The following is a 22,298-nucleotide window of genomic DNA, read 5'->3' on the forward strand; positions in this document are numbered from 1 at the left end:
TACACTCTTGTCAAAAAACAACGTTGCTAATAGTACAAATAAGATTGATTGGTTATTATCAATGTCGTCGTTATAAGGTATCTGGACGATACAATATTAAAAGACGTCCATTTACGACTTTTCACTAACATATTATTATTATTGTCCGGGTAGTATCGAATCAGAAGTTAAGAACGACGATGTGTTCAAATATTATGATTTAATGACGATAGGAACAGGTCTCGGAATTTGGACTAGCACGTGTGTACCAACCCTAACGTGTCGTAAACGCGCGATCTGACGCGCGTAATAAATCATGCGATCGGGCGATGCGTTCCGATTTAACATGCTAGCGATTTTACGGCTAGTGTTGTCCTGTGTTATTCAAAATAACCGGAAAATCACATAAAATCGGATTTTCCATAGCAAAAGAAACGAAGTTAGTAAAACTAATGAACAATAGAATTATACAAAAATTGCATTTAAAAAAAATATTTTATATATCCAATTGAGTTTTATGAAATCTCTTATCGGTTTATATAGTATTTTTTAAGATTAAAAAAATGAAAAATATGGTCATTTCGTACTCAATGACCTCTAAACCATGATTGATAGATACCCCCACATGCGTAAAAAAAAATTCTCGGCTCCTTTTTCATGTAGGATGTTATAGCCTCCCTGAAAAATAATAATTTAATTGCATTTTTAATTCAATACTTGGTTTTCGGTCAATGCTTTACTTACACTAAATTCCAAAATTTCAATATACTAACTCATTTCGTCTACGAGCTCTGCACAGCAGCGGATTTAGAAAGCTGAAATTTTACTCAGAGGTTTCCTTTATAATCCACCTACCTATACAAGAAATAAGCGTAAATTTTTCAAAAATCACACGGGATAGGAACTAGAAGACGATTAATATTTTCGCAGAGCGAATCCGCAGACGTTTGCTAGTCCTGCATAAATCGCGATTCTTGGCAAGTGGCAACACCAGAAACTGGGAGCTTTACGGCCCTTATGCTTCGCTGTAAGGGTTTTACTACTGTAAATAGAATGAGTATGAATGTTCGATAACTCGGCTCCGTTATGGTCTATTTGATTTGCACCTCTTTGAGTTGTTCTCTGTGAGGTTTGGATACAATTCTTTTGGAGTTCTGCCAAATCTAAGAATAGCTGTGTTTATTTTGGATGGTATTAAATAATAATTATTCATCGAAGCCAATACAAATTTTTATCGTTTAAACGATCGTGGGTGATTTCCATTATAAATACAGCTAAATCCGGCTGTACTAACGTGGTTAGTCGACGTAAGCACGACTAGTTTCGACTAACCATGTGATCTACAGTCAGTATTAGTTATACATATTTACAAATTTTTATCATATTTTTTTTTATTGTTATCCATTTGTACGATTCTAATTTTTTCACAATTACTTGTAGAAGTAGGTACCTACGAGTAGTTTCTGACAGGATATACCTACCTAACCTTGGTCAATAGTGAGCCAAGATGATTACTAGCGTAGTGGACTATGGCCAAATCCTTCTCATTTTGAGGCGAAGAACCGTGGTCAGTAGTGAGCCGATGATGATGATGATGATGACTTCCAAGTTTAACATTTCCGAGTTGTCAAGAGCGATAGATTTTCAGAGTTTGTGTATTTAAGTAACTCTTCTACTTATTCTTTTTATGTACCATTGCCAGTCTCTGAAAGATGCTTATTCAGTAAACTAATGTACTAATTCACCTACTTACATCCTGACTCTGTGCTATGGTCTAAGAGTAGTAGTATTCTTTTCACGATCCCTGTGGAAAAGACAAGAAAGTGGTGAGAAATCGCGCATTACAGTTTTATATGTTGCAAATCCACATCACGGGTCCTAGTCAGTCAGGCTTTTCTTGCTTTTTCAACTCTTTTTAATTAGATTTCTCTTGTATTGTTCTAGGCACACCGATCAATCGACTGCCGATAATGGCGAAGTCGGTACTAGACCTCTACGAGTTGTACAACCTGGTGATTGCTCGCGGCGGCCTCGTAGAAGTCATCAACAAGAAGCTCTGGCAGGAGATCATCAAGGGCCTGCGACTGCCTTCTTCCATCACCTCAGCCGCCTTCACTTTGCGCACACAGTGAGTACTTACCTACCTTTTTAACATCTCCCATGTAGACAGCCCCTTTTAATCCTTACTTTATAATACGCTCATGGTGTAATTTACCTTAGTTTATATACTCACAACACTAAATTCAATTTTTTCTTGATTTTCCGGCCGAGTTTTTTGCTGGTAGGAAGGGCATACCAAACCAGTGGTAGGCACATTCATTTAAGGATTCAAAAGAACTTTTAAAAATTTATTCGAATAAAAAAATGATACCACTTCTTAACAAAAATTTACTGTCAAAGAATTAAAAAATAATAAATAGATACATTTCATAGGTTCTTTGGTACTGCTTTGAACAAGATTTGATAAATTCAGATCTTATAATTTTCTTGTCAGGTGTGATTGTAAATTGTAATGAAGCACAAACTTATAGAAGAGTAAAGAAGGGAAAATATCTACATAAAGAATGGTTTAAAACAATCAATAACACAGAAATAATGAAATACTGAAACCCAAAGACAAAATAATGTCCTATTCAAGATTTGCAAAGACTTCTTCGACGTGATTTGCTTTTGCTGACTAAGTAGCTTTTGTAGGATTCAAAATGTGAACATAAATATTGATTGTCCGTTCAAAGAGTCACTGAAAAGAGTTTGGACTTGCATTTTAAATTGTTTTTGTGCATAAAAAAGACAATATCAATATCAACATCCATATGATAAATGCCAAAGTATGTTTGTTTGTTTGTCTCGTTTGTACTTGAATGACGCCGTAATAGAGCAACGGATCGACGCGACTTTCTGCATGGTTACCTACATGTGTTAACAGTCCTGGGGTCCTAAAAAACAATTAATATCGAAACATTACCACTTTAAGCGGTGGCAGTAAGGCCCCTGGAGAGTGATATTAGGCTTCCTTTTACCCCGATATATCAACGTATTTTTTTGCATGGATACAGCTAAAGTACTGGAAAGTAATATGGACTACTTTCTATCCCAGAAAATTAAAGAAGTTCCATCAAATTTTTAATAACCTGAATCCTCTGTAACGTGGTTGCCTGGCAGAGATCGCTTCAAATCAATAAGGCCGCCAAATTGTACTAAGTAATATTTTTGTTGTGTAATGTCTTACTTTTGTGTTTCTTATTTCAATTTCTACTTGGACAAACTCTGGTCGGGTATCAGTTAGTTGTTCCTATTGGATAAGGTTTCTAAAAATATCAATGTTCCATTTAGCTCTATATTTTCACAATTGAGAGATGCCGAGGTGTGGTCTCTCGGGAGCCCTACCATTTTCGACTCTACGTCATTGTGCCGTATCTATAGAAACTCTCACGACTTGGAGACAAAACTACTTCCACAATGGACGTACGTGAGCGGCCAGCGCGACATTATGTCAACTTCATAATTAATAACCTCTAGCTCATCTCGGCCGATATAATTTCTCATTTATCTCAAGTTCCTTCACCTCAGCTTTTGTCGGGGCAACATAAAGGTGTTATTCTAATTCAAACTGTGCAGTGTGCACCGTTACGCACGACATGAATTTTGAAGACAACCTCCTTATTATGATTACTAATTACTCTGTTTTGGAGTTGAGTGGATTTGAAATGCGTTGCTCCGGCGCCGCCTTTTTCATTAAAATATCTTGAGAGACATTTGTGCGTGATTATTTTAAACATAATATGCAGTAGACCGATTATACAGTATTGCAATTTGACTATTATACATATTAATCTACCTGTACCTAATCTGTAGATAAGTAACTTAGCAACTTTGATATTATATTTTTTAATAATTGTACTTATGGTATACTAGCTGACGCCCGCGCCCTCTGGATTTAGGTTTTTCAAAATCCCATGGGAACTCTTTGATTTTCCGGGATAAAAAGTAGCCTATGTGCTAATCCAGGATATTATCTATCTCCATTCTGAATTTCAGCGAAATCCGTTCAGTGGTTTTTGGGTGAAGGAGTAACAAACATACACACACACACACACACACACATATACAAACTTTCGCCTTTATAATATTAGTGTGATTCTGACAAATAACTGTCTCGGTTAGTAGGTAAATTTTGGACAGCTTAATGATAGATTGAATGGTGAAAAGCGAAAATAAATGTTAGTCAACATAACAGTAACTAGTATAATATTGTAATGAACAAAAGTTTCTTACAATCTAGCATAAATTTTTGGCACAACGTATTTAGTTTTTATGACTAAATAATAAGAATTATTTAAACTAGATTTAGTAAACGGCGTTAATGTCAATAAATGCAGAATAATCAAATTACATAATCACTCTGAGATTTATAAAAGTAGAAAAATAACACAAGTCAGCAAAATCTAAATCTAAAAATTCCGATTTAACAGGGCTCTCTCCGTCACTCGTTTCATACAATCGTAGTTCCAATTTCATTTGAATATTAAGCAACCAAAGTCCATGAAATTTTGCAGACATATTCTAGAAACTAATATCTGCGTCTGTGGTGTTTTAGATTTTTCTAAAAATATGTAGTTTTAAAATTATAGGGGCTCCAAGGTTTGTATGAAAAGTTTTAAGACCGCGTAACTTTGAAACCGAATATTTTAACAGAAATCTGGAAAACCACAGACATAGATATTAGTTTCTAAAATATGTTTGCAAAATTTCATGGACTTTGGTTGCTTAATATTCAAATGAAATTGGAACTACGTTTGTATGAAACGAGTGACGGAGAGAGCCCTCTGCTTCACAAGACGTCTGATTGAAGACTCTCCAAACGCTTTTGTGAGCGATTTGGAGACACTCGACATAAAATTAGATTATCACAGTAATGACGAATGCCATAATATATTTAGCTTTCTCATTTGACAGACTTATGAAAAGGTAGCCGACTTTTTATGATGCTTCGGTCCGTGTTTTTTATTGTGAAGCGCATTAAATATGTGAACGTTTAATATGAGTTATGGTACAGTATAGATGACAATATGCTAGTGTAAAATTGACTCATCATAGAATGGGATTAAGAATGTTCTTTGAAGGATAGGCGTTTGATAATTGAGCTTGAAATTATGATTTATATTTGTCGCGTTTCGGTCTCAGTTGATAGGTACATTGACTTATGACATCACATCATTTCACAGGTACGTTTATAAAAAGCCCCGCGACGATAATAGCTGCTTTATATTACTGACTAGCTGATACCCGCGACTTCGTTTTTTTAAAATTCCCGTGAGAACTATTTAATTTTCCGGGATAAAAAGTAGCCTATGTGCTAATCCAGGGTATAATCTATCTCCATTCTAAATTTCAGCCCAATCCGTCCAGTAGTTTTTGCGTGAAGGAGTAACAAACATACATACACACACACACACACACACACACATACAAACTTTCTCTTTTATAATATTAGTGTGATATTTTTAATAGTTTTATTATTTATCACCTCAACGTTTTTTACTTATCTTGCAATAGAATGTGTATGAATTTCATAGGTTCTAATAAAAAATCTCTTTTTCTTCTAAGTATACTTTTACACGTGATTTAGAAATCACAATTTATCAATTCTTGTAAAAATTTTTTTTAGAAAACTTCTACATTTTCTTACACGTGATTTAAAAATCACAATTTATCAATTCTCGTAGTTTTTTTTAGAAAACTTCCACATTTTCCTAAATGAGACTAATGGTTCTTAAAAATATGGTTGTCGATAATATCTTTAACTTAGATAGATATATTCTTGACAGTCCATGATTCTCAGGAATAGACCTTTGGCACTGTTGAAGATGTAGGTACCTACCACCAATCGATTTATCATAATTTTCGTGAACTAATATGGCCTGAAAGAAATCGGTATTATAATTTTATCCTTGTATGTAGAATCATAATCATCGTCTGCCTTTAGACATAGGTACTCTGTTGGACATAGGCCTTTCCTAATGGCTGCCACCACACCTGGTCTTCAGCCTTCCTCATCCATCCACTTTGCGCCACCCAAATAAAGATAATATTATATTATTATGTATGATTAATAAATAAATTAATGATCTTTTCAGATACATGAAATATCTGTACGACTACGAGTGCGAGAAGAAGAATCTGTCGACTCGGAGCGAGCTGGATGCTGCTATAGAGGGCAACAAGCGTGAGGGTCGCCGCGCCTCTGGTCAATACGACGCGCAGGCCGCTATGGCCATGGTAAGACGTTATTCTCTACATTCTATGCCAGTACCACAATATCCTTCTTTATTGTCGCATTCCTCATTGCTGAAGGTCGTGACCCCTTTCCATTAATCCTATAATGGTAGGAGTTCTCTTGGGATAATAATGCGGTGGGTTCCCCAAATCCTTCCGCATACAACTCGACTAAGAGAACGAGATTTCGAATCTTAGGTACAGTTATTATCAGATGTTAGTGATATAATAACCGGGACCGACAGCTTATTATGCTCTCCGAGGCACGGAGGAAATGAAAAGACCAAATTCGGAACTCTAAGTCGCTCACCCATCCAGTTACCGACTTGAGTCAACGTTGCTTAACAATCATAATCGCTTGATATTCGTTAGCTAGGCCACATGCCTATGCCTAATATCTACGATTGCAATATTGCTATAATTTTTGTGACAAATAGTTTTTCGAAATGATTTTGAAAGTTTGTAAACCTTTTCATTTTGTGATTTTGATACATCACACAGGATATATGTATGTGTTTAGCTTTTGATTAGGCTTTCATTTGATGGTAGTTTATGAAACTTTTTATATGAAGCTGCAAAAGTGTCTCTTTCATTATCATTCCAAAATTTTAAGATATTAACAATGATATCCTGATTTGAGTTATGCATCTATTTATTTATTTAACTTAGATCAAGATATTACTGAATTCTGAATTAGGAATAAAGCTCACTCAATTAACAAATGGATTGCTCCTTATTAAGTTTCTATTGCTGGCATTATTCTGCGCTTCAAGGCAACTCTTCAGACAAGTAACACAACATTATATTTTTGTTTACAGCCACCTTTAAACAGAATGCCAGCGTCTCTCGCGCAGTTGTCACAACACATGCAACCCCTGTCGCTGTCACTAGGTGGAGGGGTGGCAGGGATTCCCCGCTTACCACCACTGCCGCCGCACGCGCCGCATATATCGCAGCACGATATAGAATTCCGCGTGCGAGAGTACATGAAGATGATTCAGCAGCAACGCGAGTTGATCCGAAATGGTGAGCTTATCACTATCTATATCATCTTCTTTTTCTTCTTTTTTTTAATAAAATAGCCATACTAATCATGACTAATACTCCCCTTTCCTCTCCAATTAGGCGTAAAGTTCGTGCCAGGAGTGGGTACGACAATAGTGCAACCGCCGACCTTTCGGAATTCAGTCCGCTCCTCAACCGTTAAGCTATCGAGGCTCTTCTTATTTTTTCTTGTTTCTTTCTTTCTTTAAAAAAAGGATATTAGCCATCATCACCATCATTGTTATAATTTTAATGACAGTGGCATTGTCTACCACTGTCACATTGTCTGTACATTCGTAAGATTTTTTTTAATACAGTTGCTCAAAAAGTGGCGTATTGCAGGGACGTATAGCGTTCGGGATGTGGGCTATTACATACTCGTGCTTTTTTTTTACCTTTCCCGCACTCGTGCTTTTTCTTTCCCAACTGTCAAAATATTAAAAAGAAAAACCAACCATGAAGTTTTTACTAAAAAAATTCATAGAAGTTTTTATGATTCATGCAAATACTAAAAAGAAGCTACTAATTTGTTTCAATATCAGATTTAATGATTTGATTGAATGAGTTTGGTTAGGTTTCATTTCATTTCATTAAATTTCATTTTCATTTCATATCAATAAAAAACTTCTACTGAAGACTTGGGCATAGTTCCCTTTGCCTACCAGAATGGGTGAAGAAAAAAAAACTGCTTATATTCTACGGTTGGCGCCATTTTTAGAAATTTTCTTTGCGAGTTTAGTTGTTGGTTGCCTAAAATGAGTAATTTCGACCCTAGTTTTTTATATCTATTAACAATAAAGTTGTTTTAAATTAAATTAAGTTAGTTGAGTTTATTGTGTTTTTATTATTTTATTAAATTGCTTCATTTTTTCGCAACTGTATTAAAAATAGTCGTTCAGTACACGTGCGGAACCGTCATTGCAACTCGTTCCGACTGTCAACCCTCGCCTTCAGCTACGCCTCGGCTCGGGTAGACATTTGTCAGAACTCTTTGCAATGACAGCCTTTCCGCACTTGTAATGAAATATACTATTTCGTATGGTAGCCACTCATTTTTAAATTATAATTTATAGACGTAATAGAACTCCAAAAACAGCACCAGCAAAAGTATTCCTATCAGTGGATACTCCTAAAAAGTGTAAATATATAGATCATACGTTGACTTGTTCAGACTTTACTAGTAGTTAAAACGAGACAGATTCTTGCCAGAGACAAATCTGTCGTTTTAACTGCGACTTTAGTCGATTTCGATAAATATCATTGTAAAATAGCAATACGAGGTGTCCACCAAGGTAGTCATGTGAGGCCATTTTAACTTGTTATAGTTACTGACAACGTCTCCATTGTTGTAGGTTCAGAATCACCACCAAGTGCTCCATTGGTGTCTCCTCGCGACGCAGCGCTGTCAGCCATCGATGTATCCCGTCTCACTCTCTGGTCTTTATACAACAACAATAACAACAGTCCTCAACCAGAAATCGAGCCACAACGGTGAGACTTTTTTGCTTCTTTTACTTTGTAGTTTTATTGAAACTACTGAGAACAAAAATAGTTTTATAAACTTGGACATATCCATAGATAATGGTTGTAAATACATAATGGCGTCGATTCTTTCGGCATTTCGCTAAATTAATCACTTTACTAGACAAATAGATGTGCTTTTCTGACAACATACTTAAACGAGAGGTCTAATAAATCATACACACGTTTTAAAGTGACTGATCAAAATATGATCCCATGGCTTTTTTAACCCCCGACCCAAAAAGAGGGGTGTTATAAGTTTGACGTGTGTATCTGTGTATCTGTGTATCGGTGTATCTGTGTATCTGTGTATCTGTCTGTGGCATCGTAGCGCCTAAACGAATGAACCGATTTTAATTTAGTTTTTTTTGTTTGAAAGGTGGCTTGATCGAGAGTGTTCTTAGCTATAATCTAAAAAAATTGGTTCAGCCGTTTAAGAGTTATCAGCTCTTTTCTAGTTTTCTTGTAGAAAAGAAGGTTAGATAACCGTTAGGTTCATAATATTATGTCAATAGACAAATGTCAAGCTGTCAAGATGGACGTTGCCTAAATACATAATTATTTATTTGAAAATGATGTTTTGGAAAACTCAAATACTTTGGATCGTCGGGGGTGTTATAAATTTTTAATTTACACTTGTTAAACTTTCTCTGCGGTCAAAGAAAGAGTTTCTTTAGACTTATCCATTTAGGTTAGCGATCGTATTGAGATTGTGTAGGCACAACCAATAAAGATTTCATGATAAAGATAGGTCAGAAAATCAAAAAACAAAAAGAAGAAGAAAAAATATGAAGATCTGACATTCAACGATAAAGTTTACTTAAGTAATGTTTTCTTTACAGTGAGGCGTTAAACCTAAGTGAGAGTCCAAACTCAAGCCTAAGTGGTAAAAGGGAAGCGTGTCGTTCTCCTCCCCCGCCCGCCAAGCGCCGCACGCCGCGTCCTCCCTCCCCTGCGCCCGCGCCTTCCCCGCAACTGCCTCGCGAGCCCTCCCCGCGCACTCACTCCCATCTCAACGGCAACACCAATGGAGTCAATGGAGCTGCCTTCAAAATCACCACAAGAGGTATGTCTGTCTATTATTAGTCAGTTATCATTAGTTAGTTATCATCAGTTAGTTAGTTATCATTAGTATTTCTATAGATATTGTCATCATAATTCCCGACAGCAAGCATATTGATTGGGCTTCCTTCATAATTTCATCTGTATTAAACTCTAGATCTTTTGCACGGCATTGCCTTCAAAATAACCTCAAGAGGTATGTCAATCTGTTCTTCCATTAATTCTTCTTTAGATACGTCATCATTACCATTTTAAAATAATATTTTATAATAGGCTTAGGCAATCAATAATAAGGCTTTTTCGCAGTTTTGTTACTATTGGTGTTTAAAATCAATAAATTTTATGCAATATTATGTCTTTGAGCTCTTGCAAATGGCTTACTACGTAATTTTATCAGTATTACTTAAACTCTAGAACCAATTTTATGACTTTAACTTCTTTTGAAGGAATCTCATGTCAATTAGTTCATTTAATAAAACTTTCTCGGGTATCATCATCATCATCCAATATTAAACTATAAAGTTTGTTCTCTTTGCACTACTTTTCTTTTCTGGAGTTCATCATGATCAACCCATTTCCGCCCCACTACTGAGTACGGGTCTCCTCTCAGAATGAGAAGGGTTTAGACCATAGTCCGCCACGCTGGCCCAATGCGGATTGGCAGACTTCACACACCTTTAAGAACATGGAGAACTCTCAGGCATGCAGGTTTCCTCACGATGTTTTCCTTCACCGTTAAAGCAAGTGATATTTAATTGCTTAAAACGCACATAACTGAAAAGTTAGTGGTGCGTGCCCGGGATCGAACCCCCAACCTCCGATTAGTAGGCGGACGTTCTAACCACTAGGCTATCACAGCTTTCTGGAGTTCAATGGAATGAAATGAAATTATTTCATGTAGGGCAACCAATGCCACTTATGATATCTCAGTAGGGTTCCGAAAGCAGATTTAAGTTATTAAATCTTAAATAGCGATGATTTTATCCAAAAACAAATCTCAAGATTTCATTGCATTGTAACCTTAATATAAAAATACTGTTTTTACACATATTAAATGATAATCTAACTTCTTTTATTTTGTTACAGGTGACGCCAACACAGGTGACCAGCAGCTCGTGGTTTCGATTGAACTAAACGGTGTCACGTATGAAGGAGTTCTGTTCCCCTCACAAAACGGCAACGGTCAAAATAGCCACCGGCAAATGGTCTCCTAAGCTCTATAACCTTTGTCTATTCGTTAGGGTCATGTATTATTCAATATATACGCTGTTTATGTCCCAAAGTACTCGATTTATGTTAAACCAGTGGTAAAAGAATTATGTTTTTAGATTTAGAAAGAAAAAAATGGGGGTAGTTTGCAAATGCCACTTGAAAATCTAGAAGGGAGTTCTTTTGTATGCTATTTTTATGTTTGGTTGATTACATCTGCGATTTAGCATCAATTCAATGTTAGATTACGTCAGTGAAAATGTTAAGTGATGGAATCACAGTTTATTTTTACAATGAAATAGTGATGTAATAATGAAAAGTGGAAAGATACCTAATACTGATTTTTGCACATTGACAATTTTTACTGACGTTCTGTTATTATTAAAATATATGTTGTTAATAAATGAAATGATGTTAATAATGAAAAAATTTTGGAAAAAATATCGTTTGCGCTTTTTCAAAAATTTTAAAAAAAATTGGGACTAAAGGTGTATGAAAATTTTATCACTCAGTTTGAGGTTTTTATGCCGATCATCCAATAAAGAAAATAAAATCCTTTGGTATGAAATATTTCGCTTTTGTCACTGCCCAGAGAAACGAGCGTAGCTTTTAATATGTTGTAAACTCTACGCGCCAAATTGAAGGTTAATCTACAATTCAGACTTTATATCTGTCTCTTTCGTATGCTTACTAATTTGTTGTTTTCTCGCTCGCACAGAAATGATCGGTACAGAGTAAACGCGTTATAGAGATTAGATTATTATGGATCGATTGATTTTTCTTGTTTTTGGCGCGTAAAGTAGGATAACATTATTTTGTTCTTTAGTGGATGCTTTGTATATTTTAAATAAATAACGGTCAAATGACAATTTTCTGTAAATATAGTTTTTGGTATTATTAACATAATTATGTTACTTATTTATAATTTTTGGTAAGCGACAACTGGAGGGTGGCGTGTGAGGTTTTTATATGATTTTTGATGTAAATTTTTGTAAATATCTTGTGTAAATGGTATAGTATTGTTTTTGCACAGTGCATTGTATGTTTGTGATTTTTGCGTACCTATAGATGGTTCTCGGTGTATATTTGATCATCTACAACTTCGTCAGTATTGTATGCTTAGGTATTTATAGTTTATTCAAATTTCAATATTAAACCAATTCGTATTATCTCAAATAGTAGGGAGGAAGCGTGTATGTTTTTTTTTTGCTATTTTTATTTTGAACCAGAACGCTGTCATTTTAAAAGTTGTTTTCGGTTGCGAAAATTGTTTATTTTACATGTTTTTTTATACTTGACAAAATAAACGAGGTATTATGTACTCTGTTAAAAATAGATATAAAATCTCGATCTTTTTACCCATCTCGAATATCCGTTGTATTGTGTGGAACCTTCTTTATTATTTTTTAAAATGTGTGGGAAGCCTGTGTGGAAGCATTTTAAAAATCAATTTAAAAATATCTGAACATCCTGTATCATAGCTTTCTGCATAGTTTAAATCTTGTAATGGACAACAATTTTTTATACTTATTATTCTAAAAAAATTGTAAGAAATCTTTTAGAAAGCTCACTACTTAAAATAAAATTGTGGTGTGGCATTAATATGAAGTTTCAATTGCCATTTCCCTAGATAAGCTTTAGATCTAGGTTTTACAATAGGTAAAAAATAATTAAAATTAATATGCCGCCTAAGGGTCAGCACACACCAAGCGACGAAATGCGATTTGACGCTCGAGCAATTTTTCCAATAAATAATAATTGCGGCTAATCTTGTTTTACATAATATCTAAACCGAAAGGTTTAAATCTAGTACAATCCTTTTCCATATGAGGCATTATGAAAGCGATAGCAATACATTTAGAGCTTACATTTTCGTTTAGAGATTGTGTATAACAGAATTAGCTACATTGGCGCGGGGTTCGTTTTGACACCCACAAGTGTGATTCAAAAAATGTGGCCCATACCATGAGCATATTGTAACTGATGTTTGTCGCTCGGTCTACGTTGACTCCAAACTTATTTAGCGGCGAATACAAACTTTTTTATTTTTTATAAATAGGAATTAAAAATATTTATGTTCTCAGATTTATAATTACTATGGTCATTTTGTGGCGCATCGTAGTGCAATAAGCGAAATCCAAAATATTTGAAATAAAATCTCCAATTTATTCGAATCGGACTTAGCTTTAGGTGTAGTGTAATGTAAAATTATGAGATGCTTTGTAAATGACTGATTTTAATAATTTACGATTAATTTAATGGTTTTAATTCTAATGGTCATTGGTCAAGACAGATTGGTTCCGCGTACGCAAAGAATGCAACGCTGTTCCACGCATCATACAACGTCGATCTGCGATGTTAATTTCGGCTTGGGAATGTAGTAGGGATATAATATACTAGGTACTTGTACTCTATTTTACGCATGAGCAGACATCTTTAGCATCAGCAATCGAAGATTTACCAAGTTGCTTTTCAGAAGGTCGCTTTGGACGCTTCGTTCCGCACACATAAAATTTCCGATCGCAGCGATCAAGTCGATTTAATTTATTAAGTATATCAATACAGCGATCGAATTTAGAGTTGTAAAAAAAAGATTCCGACGAATTGAGAACCTCCTCCTTTTTTCGAAGTCGGTTAAAACGCAATGCATCAAAACAATCGCTAAAATACGCGATTTCCATACAGCGATCAAACGCAGAAAGTTGTCAAAACGCGACGAAGATTCGATCGTCGTCGAAGTCGCAAATCACTGATCGCTGATGCTAAAAGTATTGCGTGTGCTAGGACCCTAAGTGTCTTCCTCCCATACGTTGCATCCGTTTCTTACATGGCACCAATCTGTCTTTACCCTAATTTGTACAATTCGATTTATAGGATCGTAAATGTTCGAGCTATGTAGCGGTAGTTTAGTACATTCCTAATAATGTACAATAATTAATAAGAATTAAAAAAAAAATCTAACCTGGCCTACTATTTCGCATAGTCAATGGCCGGATGCGTTTACGATTTTCGTCTTACACCAAAAATTTTTTGATGTATTCAAATAATATACATGAATAAATAATTATTATTATAATGACATATCAAACAGGTTTTTTATTTCCTAGTTTTCCTAGTCCCACTCACCCTTTGTTCATCTTGGCTTCAAAGGGATTCCCCCTCCTTCCAGTAGTCAGTGGCGTGTACTGGTTTGAAACTAGAGTAGGCATAGTCAGAAAAGTTTCTAGCTAGTACATAGTAGTTATCACTATCTATTAGCCAGAAAACCTAACTATGTACCTACTGAGCTATTTAAATTAGGATAAGCAGTGCGTGTATGCTGCTATGAACTGCTATGCTATGAACTGAATGGATTTTCACTTCTAGGTAGACTTTGCGGTACGCGACCGCGACACTACATACAACCGCGGTCGCCGTCGCGCGACAATACCTATGCAAAGTGTCGCGCAGACAACAAAGTGATCCTACAACGGTTCCTTCTTTCTGAAAACCTGAAAACTTCAATAAAATTCACTTTGAAGTGTAGAAAAGCGAATAGGTATACAATCAAAAAAATTTATATTAAATAAAAAATAATAGCCTTCTAACAAAATTATTATTTTTCATGTAGATTAGAGACATCTACCAGGAATGAGGCTAAACATTAGTAAAAAATCACAACACAATTATTCAACTTCAGCCATCTATTGACACTCGTTTGAACTATTACGAAACCATGACGTTCGCTGAATCTGATGTCGCAAACCGCAGCGCCTTATGAAGGCGGTATTAACGTATTATAACAGATGGCGCTACTAGTATTTTAGGACGGGGACAATAGAAAAAAAATTCAAAAGAAAATAGAACCGACTTCTAAAAACCGCAAATTTAAAAAGTAAAAAATAATTTTTGTTTCTACACGTGTAATGTATGTATGAAGTCAAGCGAGTGTAAAAGAAACTAGAAATCCAAGTGTGAAGAACCTCCTCCTTTTTTCGAAGTCGGTTATAAATCTCGATGGACGTGACGTTTGAGTTGGGTCAGTGTGCAGAAAAAAGTGAAAATATTATGGAAACCATGAAAAAGACCCATGAGACATACTATGTAATAATAATAGTCTTTTTTTGGGTTACGTACCTCAAAAGAAAGAACGGGACGCTTTTAGGATCTACATACTTTCTTTTATTATGTTCGTCCGCATCGCATCGCATCGCACCGCACCGCACCGCACTGCACCCCAGCGCACAGCATGGCGACTGGGTCACGGGAACACCGAAGCAAACAACCGCGACCCAGCCAGCGACGTCTGCCGAGGCAGACTCTCCACTGGGGACCTACCTTGCGAGGTCCCCCCACCACACCTTCGGGCCGCACCAACGCAGTGCGTCCCCCGACCCTGGGCGACATCTGCAGACCAACCCGATCCCGCGCACGTTGCCCTCGTCCCGTCCTACGCTTCGTTCGCTGTGCCTCCCCCCCCCCCCCCCCCCCCCCCCCCTCCCGCCAGGTTGCTTTTCCTCTCGGACGCATCCTAAAGGGACCAGCATCATCCAGGCACACTGGGAGGTTACCTGGCTGGCGCCCCAACAGTCCAAAACCCTATTCTATCTACTTACGTACTTATCGCCTCATATCCAGTGCCTCAACCATTTTATTCCTTGCCATATTCATCTAATTGAAGATGCACAATGCATAGAATGTTCGACTTCGACATTCCTTGCAAAATCTTCGTGACACATGGGACATACCACCTTTAATTCATGCAGAGCGCGTTTCAAGGAATAGACGTATAATTGCATGCCAATTTAATCCTTATTCTGAAGGTGATAAGGAGGACATTTTCAGGTGAGTTTCGAATACAAGTCGAGTGATTAAATCGGTAGCAATTGCGACATAGTGCCTTACTCAAGAACCAATTGTATGCGAATGTGATACTAATAAGAACGTGTATAGAAAGCTATAGAAGCTGAAGATACGAATTTCATTTAGTACCTATCCTTCAATATGGTATTCTACCGAGAAAATTTACCGTAATAAGGATCGATGGCATGGGGTCTTTAAAAACTGCTTAGTATGTAGGTATATTTCTTTTTAACCGATTTCCAAAAAAGAAGGAGGTTCTCAATTCGTCGGAATCTTTTTTTTTATATACTCCGATTACTCAAAGACCCCTGAACCGATTTGGAATTTTTTTTTTGTTTTAAAGGGTATACTGTGCAGGTGGTCCCATATTTTGCTGAAGATCTGATGAATATCTTCGGAGATGGAGAACGGAACTCCTCAATGGATAAGAGCAAATTGCTCGCGATCAGTGTAATAGCTTAGTAAACAGTAGGGTTTTAACTGGGCATAGCATATTATAGTACAGTGGGGCCACTCAAAATTGTGAAATAAAATTTTTTTCACAGTAAATCTGTTTCTTATAGTAGTAGCTTCCTAAAACATACTTAGCTAGTACGCATCTAAGTGACAAAATCAAACTCATACCTACCTGGTTATGCGGATGGATTTGGAATCATTAACTATTATTTCAAGCGAACTCCCTATTAAGCCGGCTCTACACTCACATGTGAAGTCGCGCCGTTATTTCACGCCGTGAATGTATGCCGCGATCCACGCGTGAACTGTGTCCCTCCACACTCGCAAATCTTCACAGTCTTGTTCGTGACTTCCTTACGATGTCCTGTCCGCTACTGCGGAAAAATGCGAGTGTAGATGCGTTCACAAACCCTTTGTCGCGGACCAAAAAACCGACACTGATCGGGGAAAGGCGCGAAGCGCGGACGCGAGGCGTGATCAACATCTACACTCGTGATTCGCAGTTGTCGCGGGCTTTCGCGGCCGTTCGCGCCGCGAGTGTAGAGCCCACTTAAGAAAGATGATTTTGAGAGCACGGTTCTTTGAACTGAAAATCGAGCACTTCTCTGTTATTCAAAAGTGACAATAACTTGAAGAACAATACTAGATATTATAATTTATCTACCTATTATTTCCAGCGTCTGTATAGAATCGTTTACTTTGCCTTCTACTACTAAAACCGCGTTTGCTCTATGTCGTAACGGATTATAACGTAATTTATCGCTGGACGATTATCGTCTCTAGCTGTTCCGATTGAATCCCGTCCATTGCTTTTGCCAACATAATTAGTCGTGAGCACAGGCGGCTCCTCCTAAGGAGCGCTGGTGCAGCGCACCCCCACAAAAGTTATAGAAAAATGTGTTTTTAATCAATATTATTATCAATATTCTAATCAATATACAAATATTAATTTGTACTTAGTTGGTTATCGTGACACATTATTTCACGTGTCCTACCTATAAATAATTAGTTCGCATTTAACTAGGCAAACTTGTGTTTGCACTGACTACAGCTGAATAGGAGCGCTAGCAATATCGCTCCTATGAAACAAATCTCCATACAACCAACAGTACCGAACTCAAGGAGTGCGAAAGGGAAATCTCGGCAAGCTCCGACGCGTGAAACAAAAGATTTTGTATGAGAAATTAGCTAAATATGGTGCGCCGCTCCGCGCTACGTTGCCAGCTCGTAGAGTTCGTAGCTTAGAAATTAAAAACAATCCTCAGGGATCATGTCAAGCAGAGCGGTCAAAAATGCGACGTTGCCGACTTTATGTAAACAAACATTCGTGAAACTGAATCGTCGCCGGCGTCGTATCACCTCTGACCTCATAGTCACTTTGCGCGCGAAGGCGGATTATAATTAGGTAGCATTTAAGGCATTTAATAATTTAAAAAAAATGTGCGTTATTTGTTGAGTTATTTATTGTTAAAATGGAACAATATTATGTGTTTTTTTTATGAAAAAAAGTGAATAGACTTTAGAGAGACGTTTCGAACTAAAGGCACATGAGCTGGTGGCCACCACGGCCTACAAAAATGTAACGTGACAACTATGAGCTACACGCGTGTTTTTAAATCTGAACAATTAAAATTTAATACACCATGGTGGTGTGTAAAATTATTTAGTTTCCCGTGCCCCGTGTCTTGTGTAACTTGTGTTTGGATCTTCCACCCCTGGCGCTTGAAACAGGAACTCTAAGTCATCAACTGATTTAGTATTTAAACTCTTATTTTAGCGCATCAATCAATTAAAGTAAAGAAGTGACCTAGCAAAGTGAGTATTTAGAAGGTAAGACATTTTCAATTTTTTTTTGTGAACACCCATGAAAAATTTTCACGAGCCGCCTCTGGTCGTGAGTTTTTCTATCGTTTCATGACTGTCGTGCTAGCCGGTCACATTGTTTTGACAATCTGTCGTCACAGGAAAAAAAGTCGTAGACGACACTTAATAGTGCCGTTGTCCTGTTCCGTTTACATATACAAGGCATGACAAACTGCACTATATTCTGTCGTCACGACAAAGTGGAAACGCGGCATAAGAATAAGTTTGAGAGATGTCGTTGTTGATATTTGAACCAAGTCAATTAATATTATTATCGGGCCAAAATCGGGCCTTGATAGTACGTATATTATTGAAACAACATCTTGATTTGGTTTTACTTCATATACATTGGTATTTGGTACCTACATAGGTATTTTACTTTTCTTTACTTTGACTATTTTTAACCCCCGACCCAAAAAGAGGGGTGTTATAAGTTTTGTCGTGTGTATCTGTGTATCTTTCTGTGGCATCGTAGCTCCTAAACGAATGGATCGATTTTAATTTAGTCTTTTTTTTTTTTTGAAAGGTGGCTTGATCGAGAGTGTTCTTAGCTATAATCGAAGAAAATCGGCTCAGCCGTTTGAAAGTTATCAGTTCCTTTCTAGTTACTGTAACATTCACTTGTCGGGGGTGTTATAAATTTTTAATGTACACTTGTATTTTGAGTGAAAGTAGCGTTCCGGTACCATGCAGACACCAAAGTAGTACCTATAATGGGTTTAATGAAAACTGCCATACCCCTTTCAGGTTAGCACGCTTCCATCTTAGACTGCATCATCACTTACCACCAGGTGAGATTGCAGTCAAGGGCTAACTTGTATCTGAAAAAAATTGTACACTTTATATTTTCTTTGTAGGAGTACAATCAACCTGTATAGTAGCAAAATAGCTGTCTAGAAAATTGCCTATGCAAAAGCCAAGAAACCGCCTTCGCACGCTATTTTATTTTGCATTTAGCTGAATTTGTTACCATATTATTATTTTGATTATGTACTTATAGGATACGTAGAGACGTATCCTATTTGTGTGAATACGATAAGTATGTGCAGACGATTATATTTTTGCAAAATAAGAGATAATAAGAGATGAGAGAGAATCATCTTAAAACTTCTTTATAGTATTAAAACTAAGTATGATGCGCGAACAAAATGATATAAGTAAGTATATTATAGCTACCCAATTAAAGAAAGATAATATTAATTTGATGGACTTTGAAATTGTGTAATTGTTGGATTCTAAAATAAAGGGCCTGGGGGTAAAATAAATAACAAATAACAGAAATAAGTCTGTCTGTCTGTCTGTCTGTCCGTCCGTCCGTCCGTCAGTCCGTCCGTCCGTCCGTCCGTCTGTCTGCCTGTCTGTCTTTGGTAAAATTTTGTTGGTTTGTTTGAAATTTGGTAGGTATTATAGCACAAACTTACAGGAATAAATCTGAACACCGCGAATTTTTGGTTACATCATTTAAAAAAAAAATGTGTTTTAAGTTTCAAAACAAGATAACTATACCAAGTGGGGTATCATATGAAAGGGCTTTACGTGTACATCATAAAACAGATTTTTATTTATTTTTATGTACGTTTTTGATTTATCGAGCAAAATGATGGAAAAATTACCCGAGTATGGAACCCTCAGTGCGCGAGTCTGACTCGCACTTGGCCATTTTTTTTTAACTGAGAAAATATAGGCAGCAAACATTTAGCGTTTTCACCATGTATAAGGTATATATTTATTCAGTAGTCTATGCAAAAGACGTGTTTCCTTACGATGTGGTAATAAAAAGTTTACTTGCATTTTACGCGCGTCCAACCGTAGGTAGTTAATCCAGGATTATAAAAGGGAGCACTTTTAAAGAGTGAAATAATCATTTCCTTCGCCATTAATAAACCATAAAAAGGACTAAAGCACCCAAGCAAACGAAGTGTTAAGTGGATGAACTAATATTAAAATAATATTTTTCGTTTGGGCGGAAGATTTTCCACGTAGGGCGGGCGGCAGGGACGTTCAGTCGCTATGTGGCTGCCGGTGGAGCTACACGCATTGCGCTTTCATACCACGGAAATACGACTATGATTTTTCCTAACACAAGTATTTGACGCGTTGAGTTCCTGAGTGATTTTTTTAATAAACTGCATTTAACTTTTGAGTGAGTTTTGAGTGATTGTGTTTACGTTGTTCGTAAATCCAAGGTCGTATCGTTGCCGGTAAGTAATAGGCACAACATTAACTGTCGATAAGAGATTTTTATACCTACTAATCTGCGTAAACGCATATGTGCTCAAATATTTTTTCTGAGTTATGAAGAGAGAGAGCTGTTTCTTCTGAGAGCGCTCTTTATTAACGAGGTTTGATTCTAAGATATTTGTAAGTATATTTTATTAACCTATTTAAGTCAATTAAATTTTGAGCCCGTTTAACTTTAACACTACATATTTTTACGAAAATTTAACAATCCACAGACATAGATATCAGGTTTTAGAGTGTGTCCACAATTTTTTTAGATTTTTATTGGTTAATGTTTAAATAAGAACTTCATATGCCGTATAAGACGTGCCCGGCACTAGGGAGAACTCGATGGAGACTCATCTTAAATCTTAGTAAAAAAGTTAAGGTTTAAATATTCAATAACATTTAAATGTTATCGAAGTGATTTTTTATTTCTTACAGATATCACTTAGAATTTTACAGTCTGTATTAAATAATAATTTGATAAGCTACCATTATCACTAAAATTGGATAGGTAGGTAATTAAATTACATGACGCTACTAAGTATTTTTTCCAATCGATCTTTGTAAGCTGTTTTCTTTATTTATAATAATTAATTAATTTAATTTAATTTTGGCGCAATAAAACATGCATCGCAAAGAAAAATTCGTATGGAGTAAGTAAGTTAGTAAGTAAGACTAAGTTTTAAATTGTTCGTATAAAAAACAATTTATTAGTTCCGTAAAATATCTACTATTACATTTATTAATACATTTATACTAATTAAAGTTTTTAGACTTATTGTAACGAACTATGTACTTATTCGATATTAAAAAATTAACCGTTTATAAATATTTTATGTAGAAATGTTATCAACTAGAGTGTCATACTCTCATCTCTACATACTCTCTTTCATTATTGACGAAGCATTTTAATTACGCATCAATTAATTATTTTCCAAGTGATAAATTATGAATTAAGTAATTATTATTTATTATTACTTAACCTTTTGCTCCTCATTTATCACACTTAATATTATAAAAGCGAAAGTTTGTATGTGTGTGTGTGTGTGTATGTTTGTTACTCCTTCACACAAAAACCACTGGACGGATTTGGCTGAAATTCGGAATGGAGATATATAGTATCCTGGATTAGCACATAGGCTACTTTTTATCCCGGAAAATCAAAGAGTTCCCACGAGATTTCGAAAACCTAAATCCACTCGGGCGAAGCCGTGGGCATCGGCTAGTCATTAATATAAGTACCTATGCAATATATTGTTTATTATTTCTTAAATTGAGTTCACGTAATACTTAATTGTTCCAGACACATTGTAGTCGTAATCGTAAGTAACGTAAACAAGTATTTTTTGTCTCATTTCAAATCTGATATCACTATCAAATATACGTTTTTATGAAATGAATCGTTGTGATAATCAATATTCTTAATTGCCGTAGTCATAAAGTTCAACTTCGTTTAACATGTTACTTGTACGTCACTACAATAATATGGTTTACAAATAAACATGTGAACGCTAAAACGTATGATAACCGCTGGTAGTGAGTGCCACTTACACAATCTATAAGTTTACATTATTATCGAAAGAGTTTTTCGAACAGGAAATACATTCTGTCAGTTATAGATTTGTGATTTTTTGTTGAGATTATTTTAAAAATAAGGTAACTCTAATCATTAATTACTAGATATGCCCATCCAACTTCATCTGCGTGATTTTAAAGAAATCTCAAAAAATCTTTTCGATTTTCGGGGACATTACTGCCAAAAATGGCCATATATTTTTTGATAAATGATAATGTTGCTAATTATCCTATCGATAGATTAC

At 36.0% G+C, this 22,298-nt stretch overlaps 2 protein-coding genes across 6 annotated transcripts in view; both read left to right on the forward strand.

Annotated features, from left to right (window-relative positions):
• LOC123875960 (protein dead ringer) overlaps window positions 1-14,179 on the forward strand; it is a 172,796-nt gene extending 158,617 nt beyond the window's left edge. The window contains exons 6-11 of one of the 2 annotated variants that reach the window (XM_045922089.1): window positions 1,924-2,107; window positions 6,117-6,258; window positions 7,074-7,281; window positions 8,652-8,790; window positions 9,663-9,886; window positions 10,969-14,179. In XM_045922089.1, coding sequence (XP_045778045.1) covers window positions 1,924-2,107; window positions 6,117-6,258; window positions 7,074-7,281; window positions 8,652-8,790; window positions 9,663-9,886; window positions 10,969-11,096 — 1,025 coding nt within the window. In that variant the 3' untranslated portion in view covers window positions 11,097-14,179. Of the gene's footprint in view, window positions 1-1,923; window positions 2,108-6,116; window positions 6,259-7,073; window positions 7,282-8,651; window positions 8,818-9,662; window positions 9,887-10,968 lie in introns of those variants that run through there. The other variant, XM_045922090.1, reaches the window with a different exon arrangement.
• A 6,091-nt stretch (window positions 14,180-20,270) lies between these two features.
• LOC123875953 (high affinity cAMP-specific and IBMX-insensitive 3',5'-cyclic phosphodiesterase 8) overlaps window positions 20,271-22,298 on the forward strand; it is a 174,003-nt gene continuing 171,975 nt past the window's right edge. For all 4 annotated transcript variants that reach the window (XM_045922069.1, XM_045922070.1, XM_045922071.1 and 1 more), the window contains exon 1: window positions 20,271-20,453. The gene's annotated coding sequence lies outside the window, so the exon portion shown is untranslated. The remainder of the gene's footprint in view (window positions 20,454-22,298) is intronic.

The sequence above is a fragment of the Maniola jurtina genome, chromosome 20 (genome assembly GCF_905333055.1).
Source record: "Maniola jurtina chromosome 20, ilManJurt1.1, whole genome shotgun sequence".
NCBI classification, from domain to species: Eukaryota; Metazoa; Arthropoda; class Insecta; order Lepidoptera; family Nymphalidae; genus Maniola; species Maniola jurtina.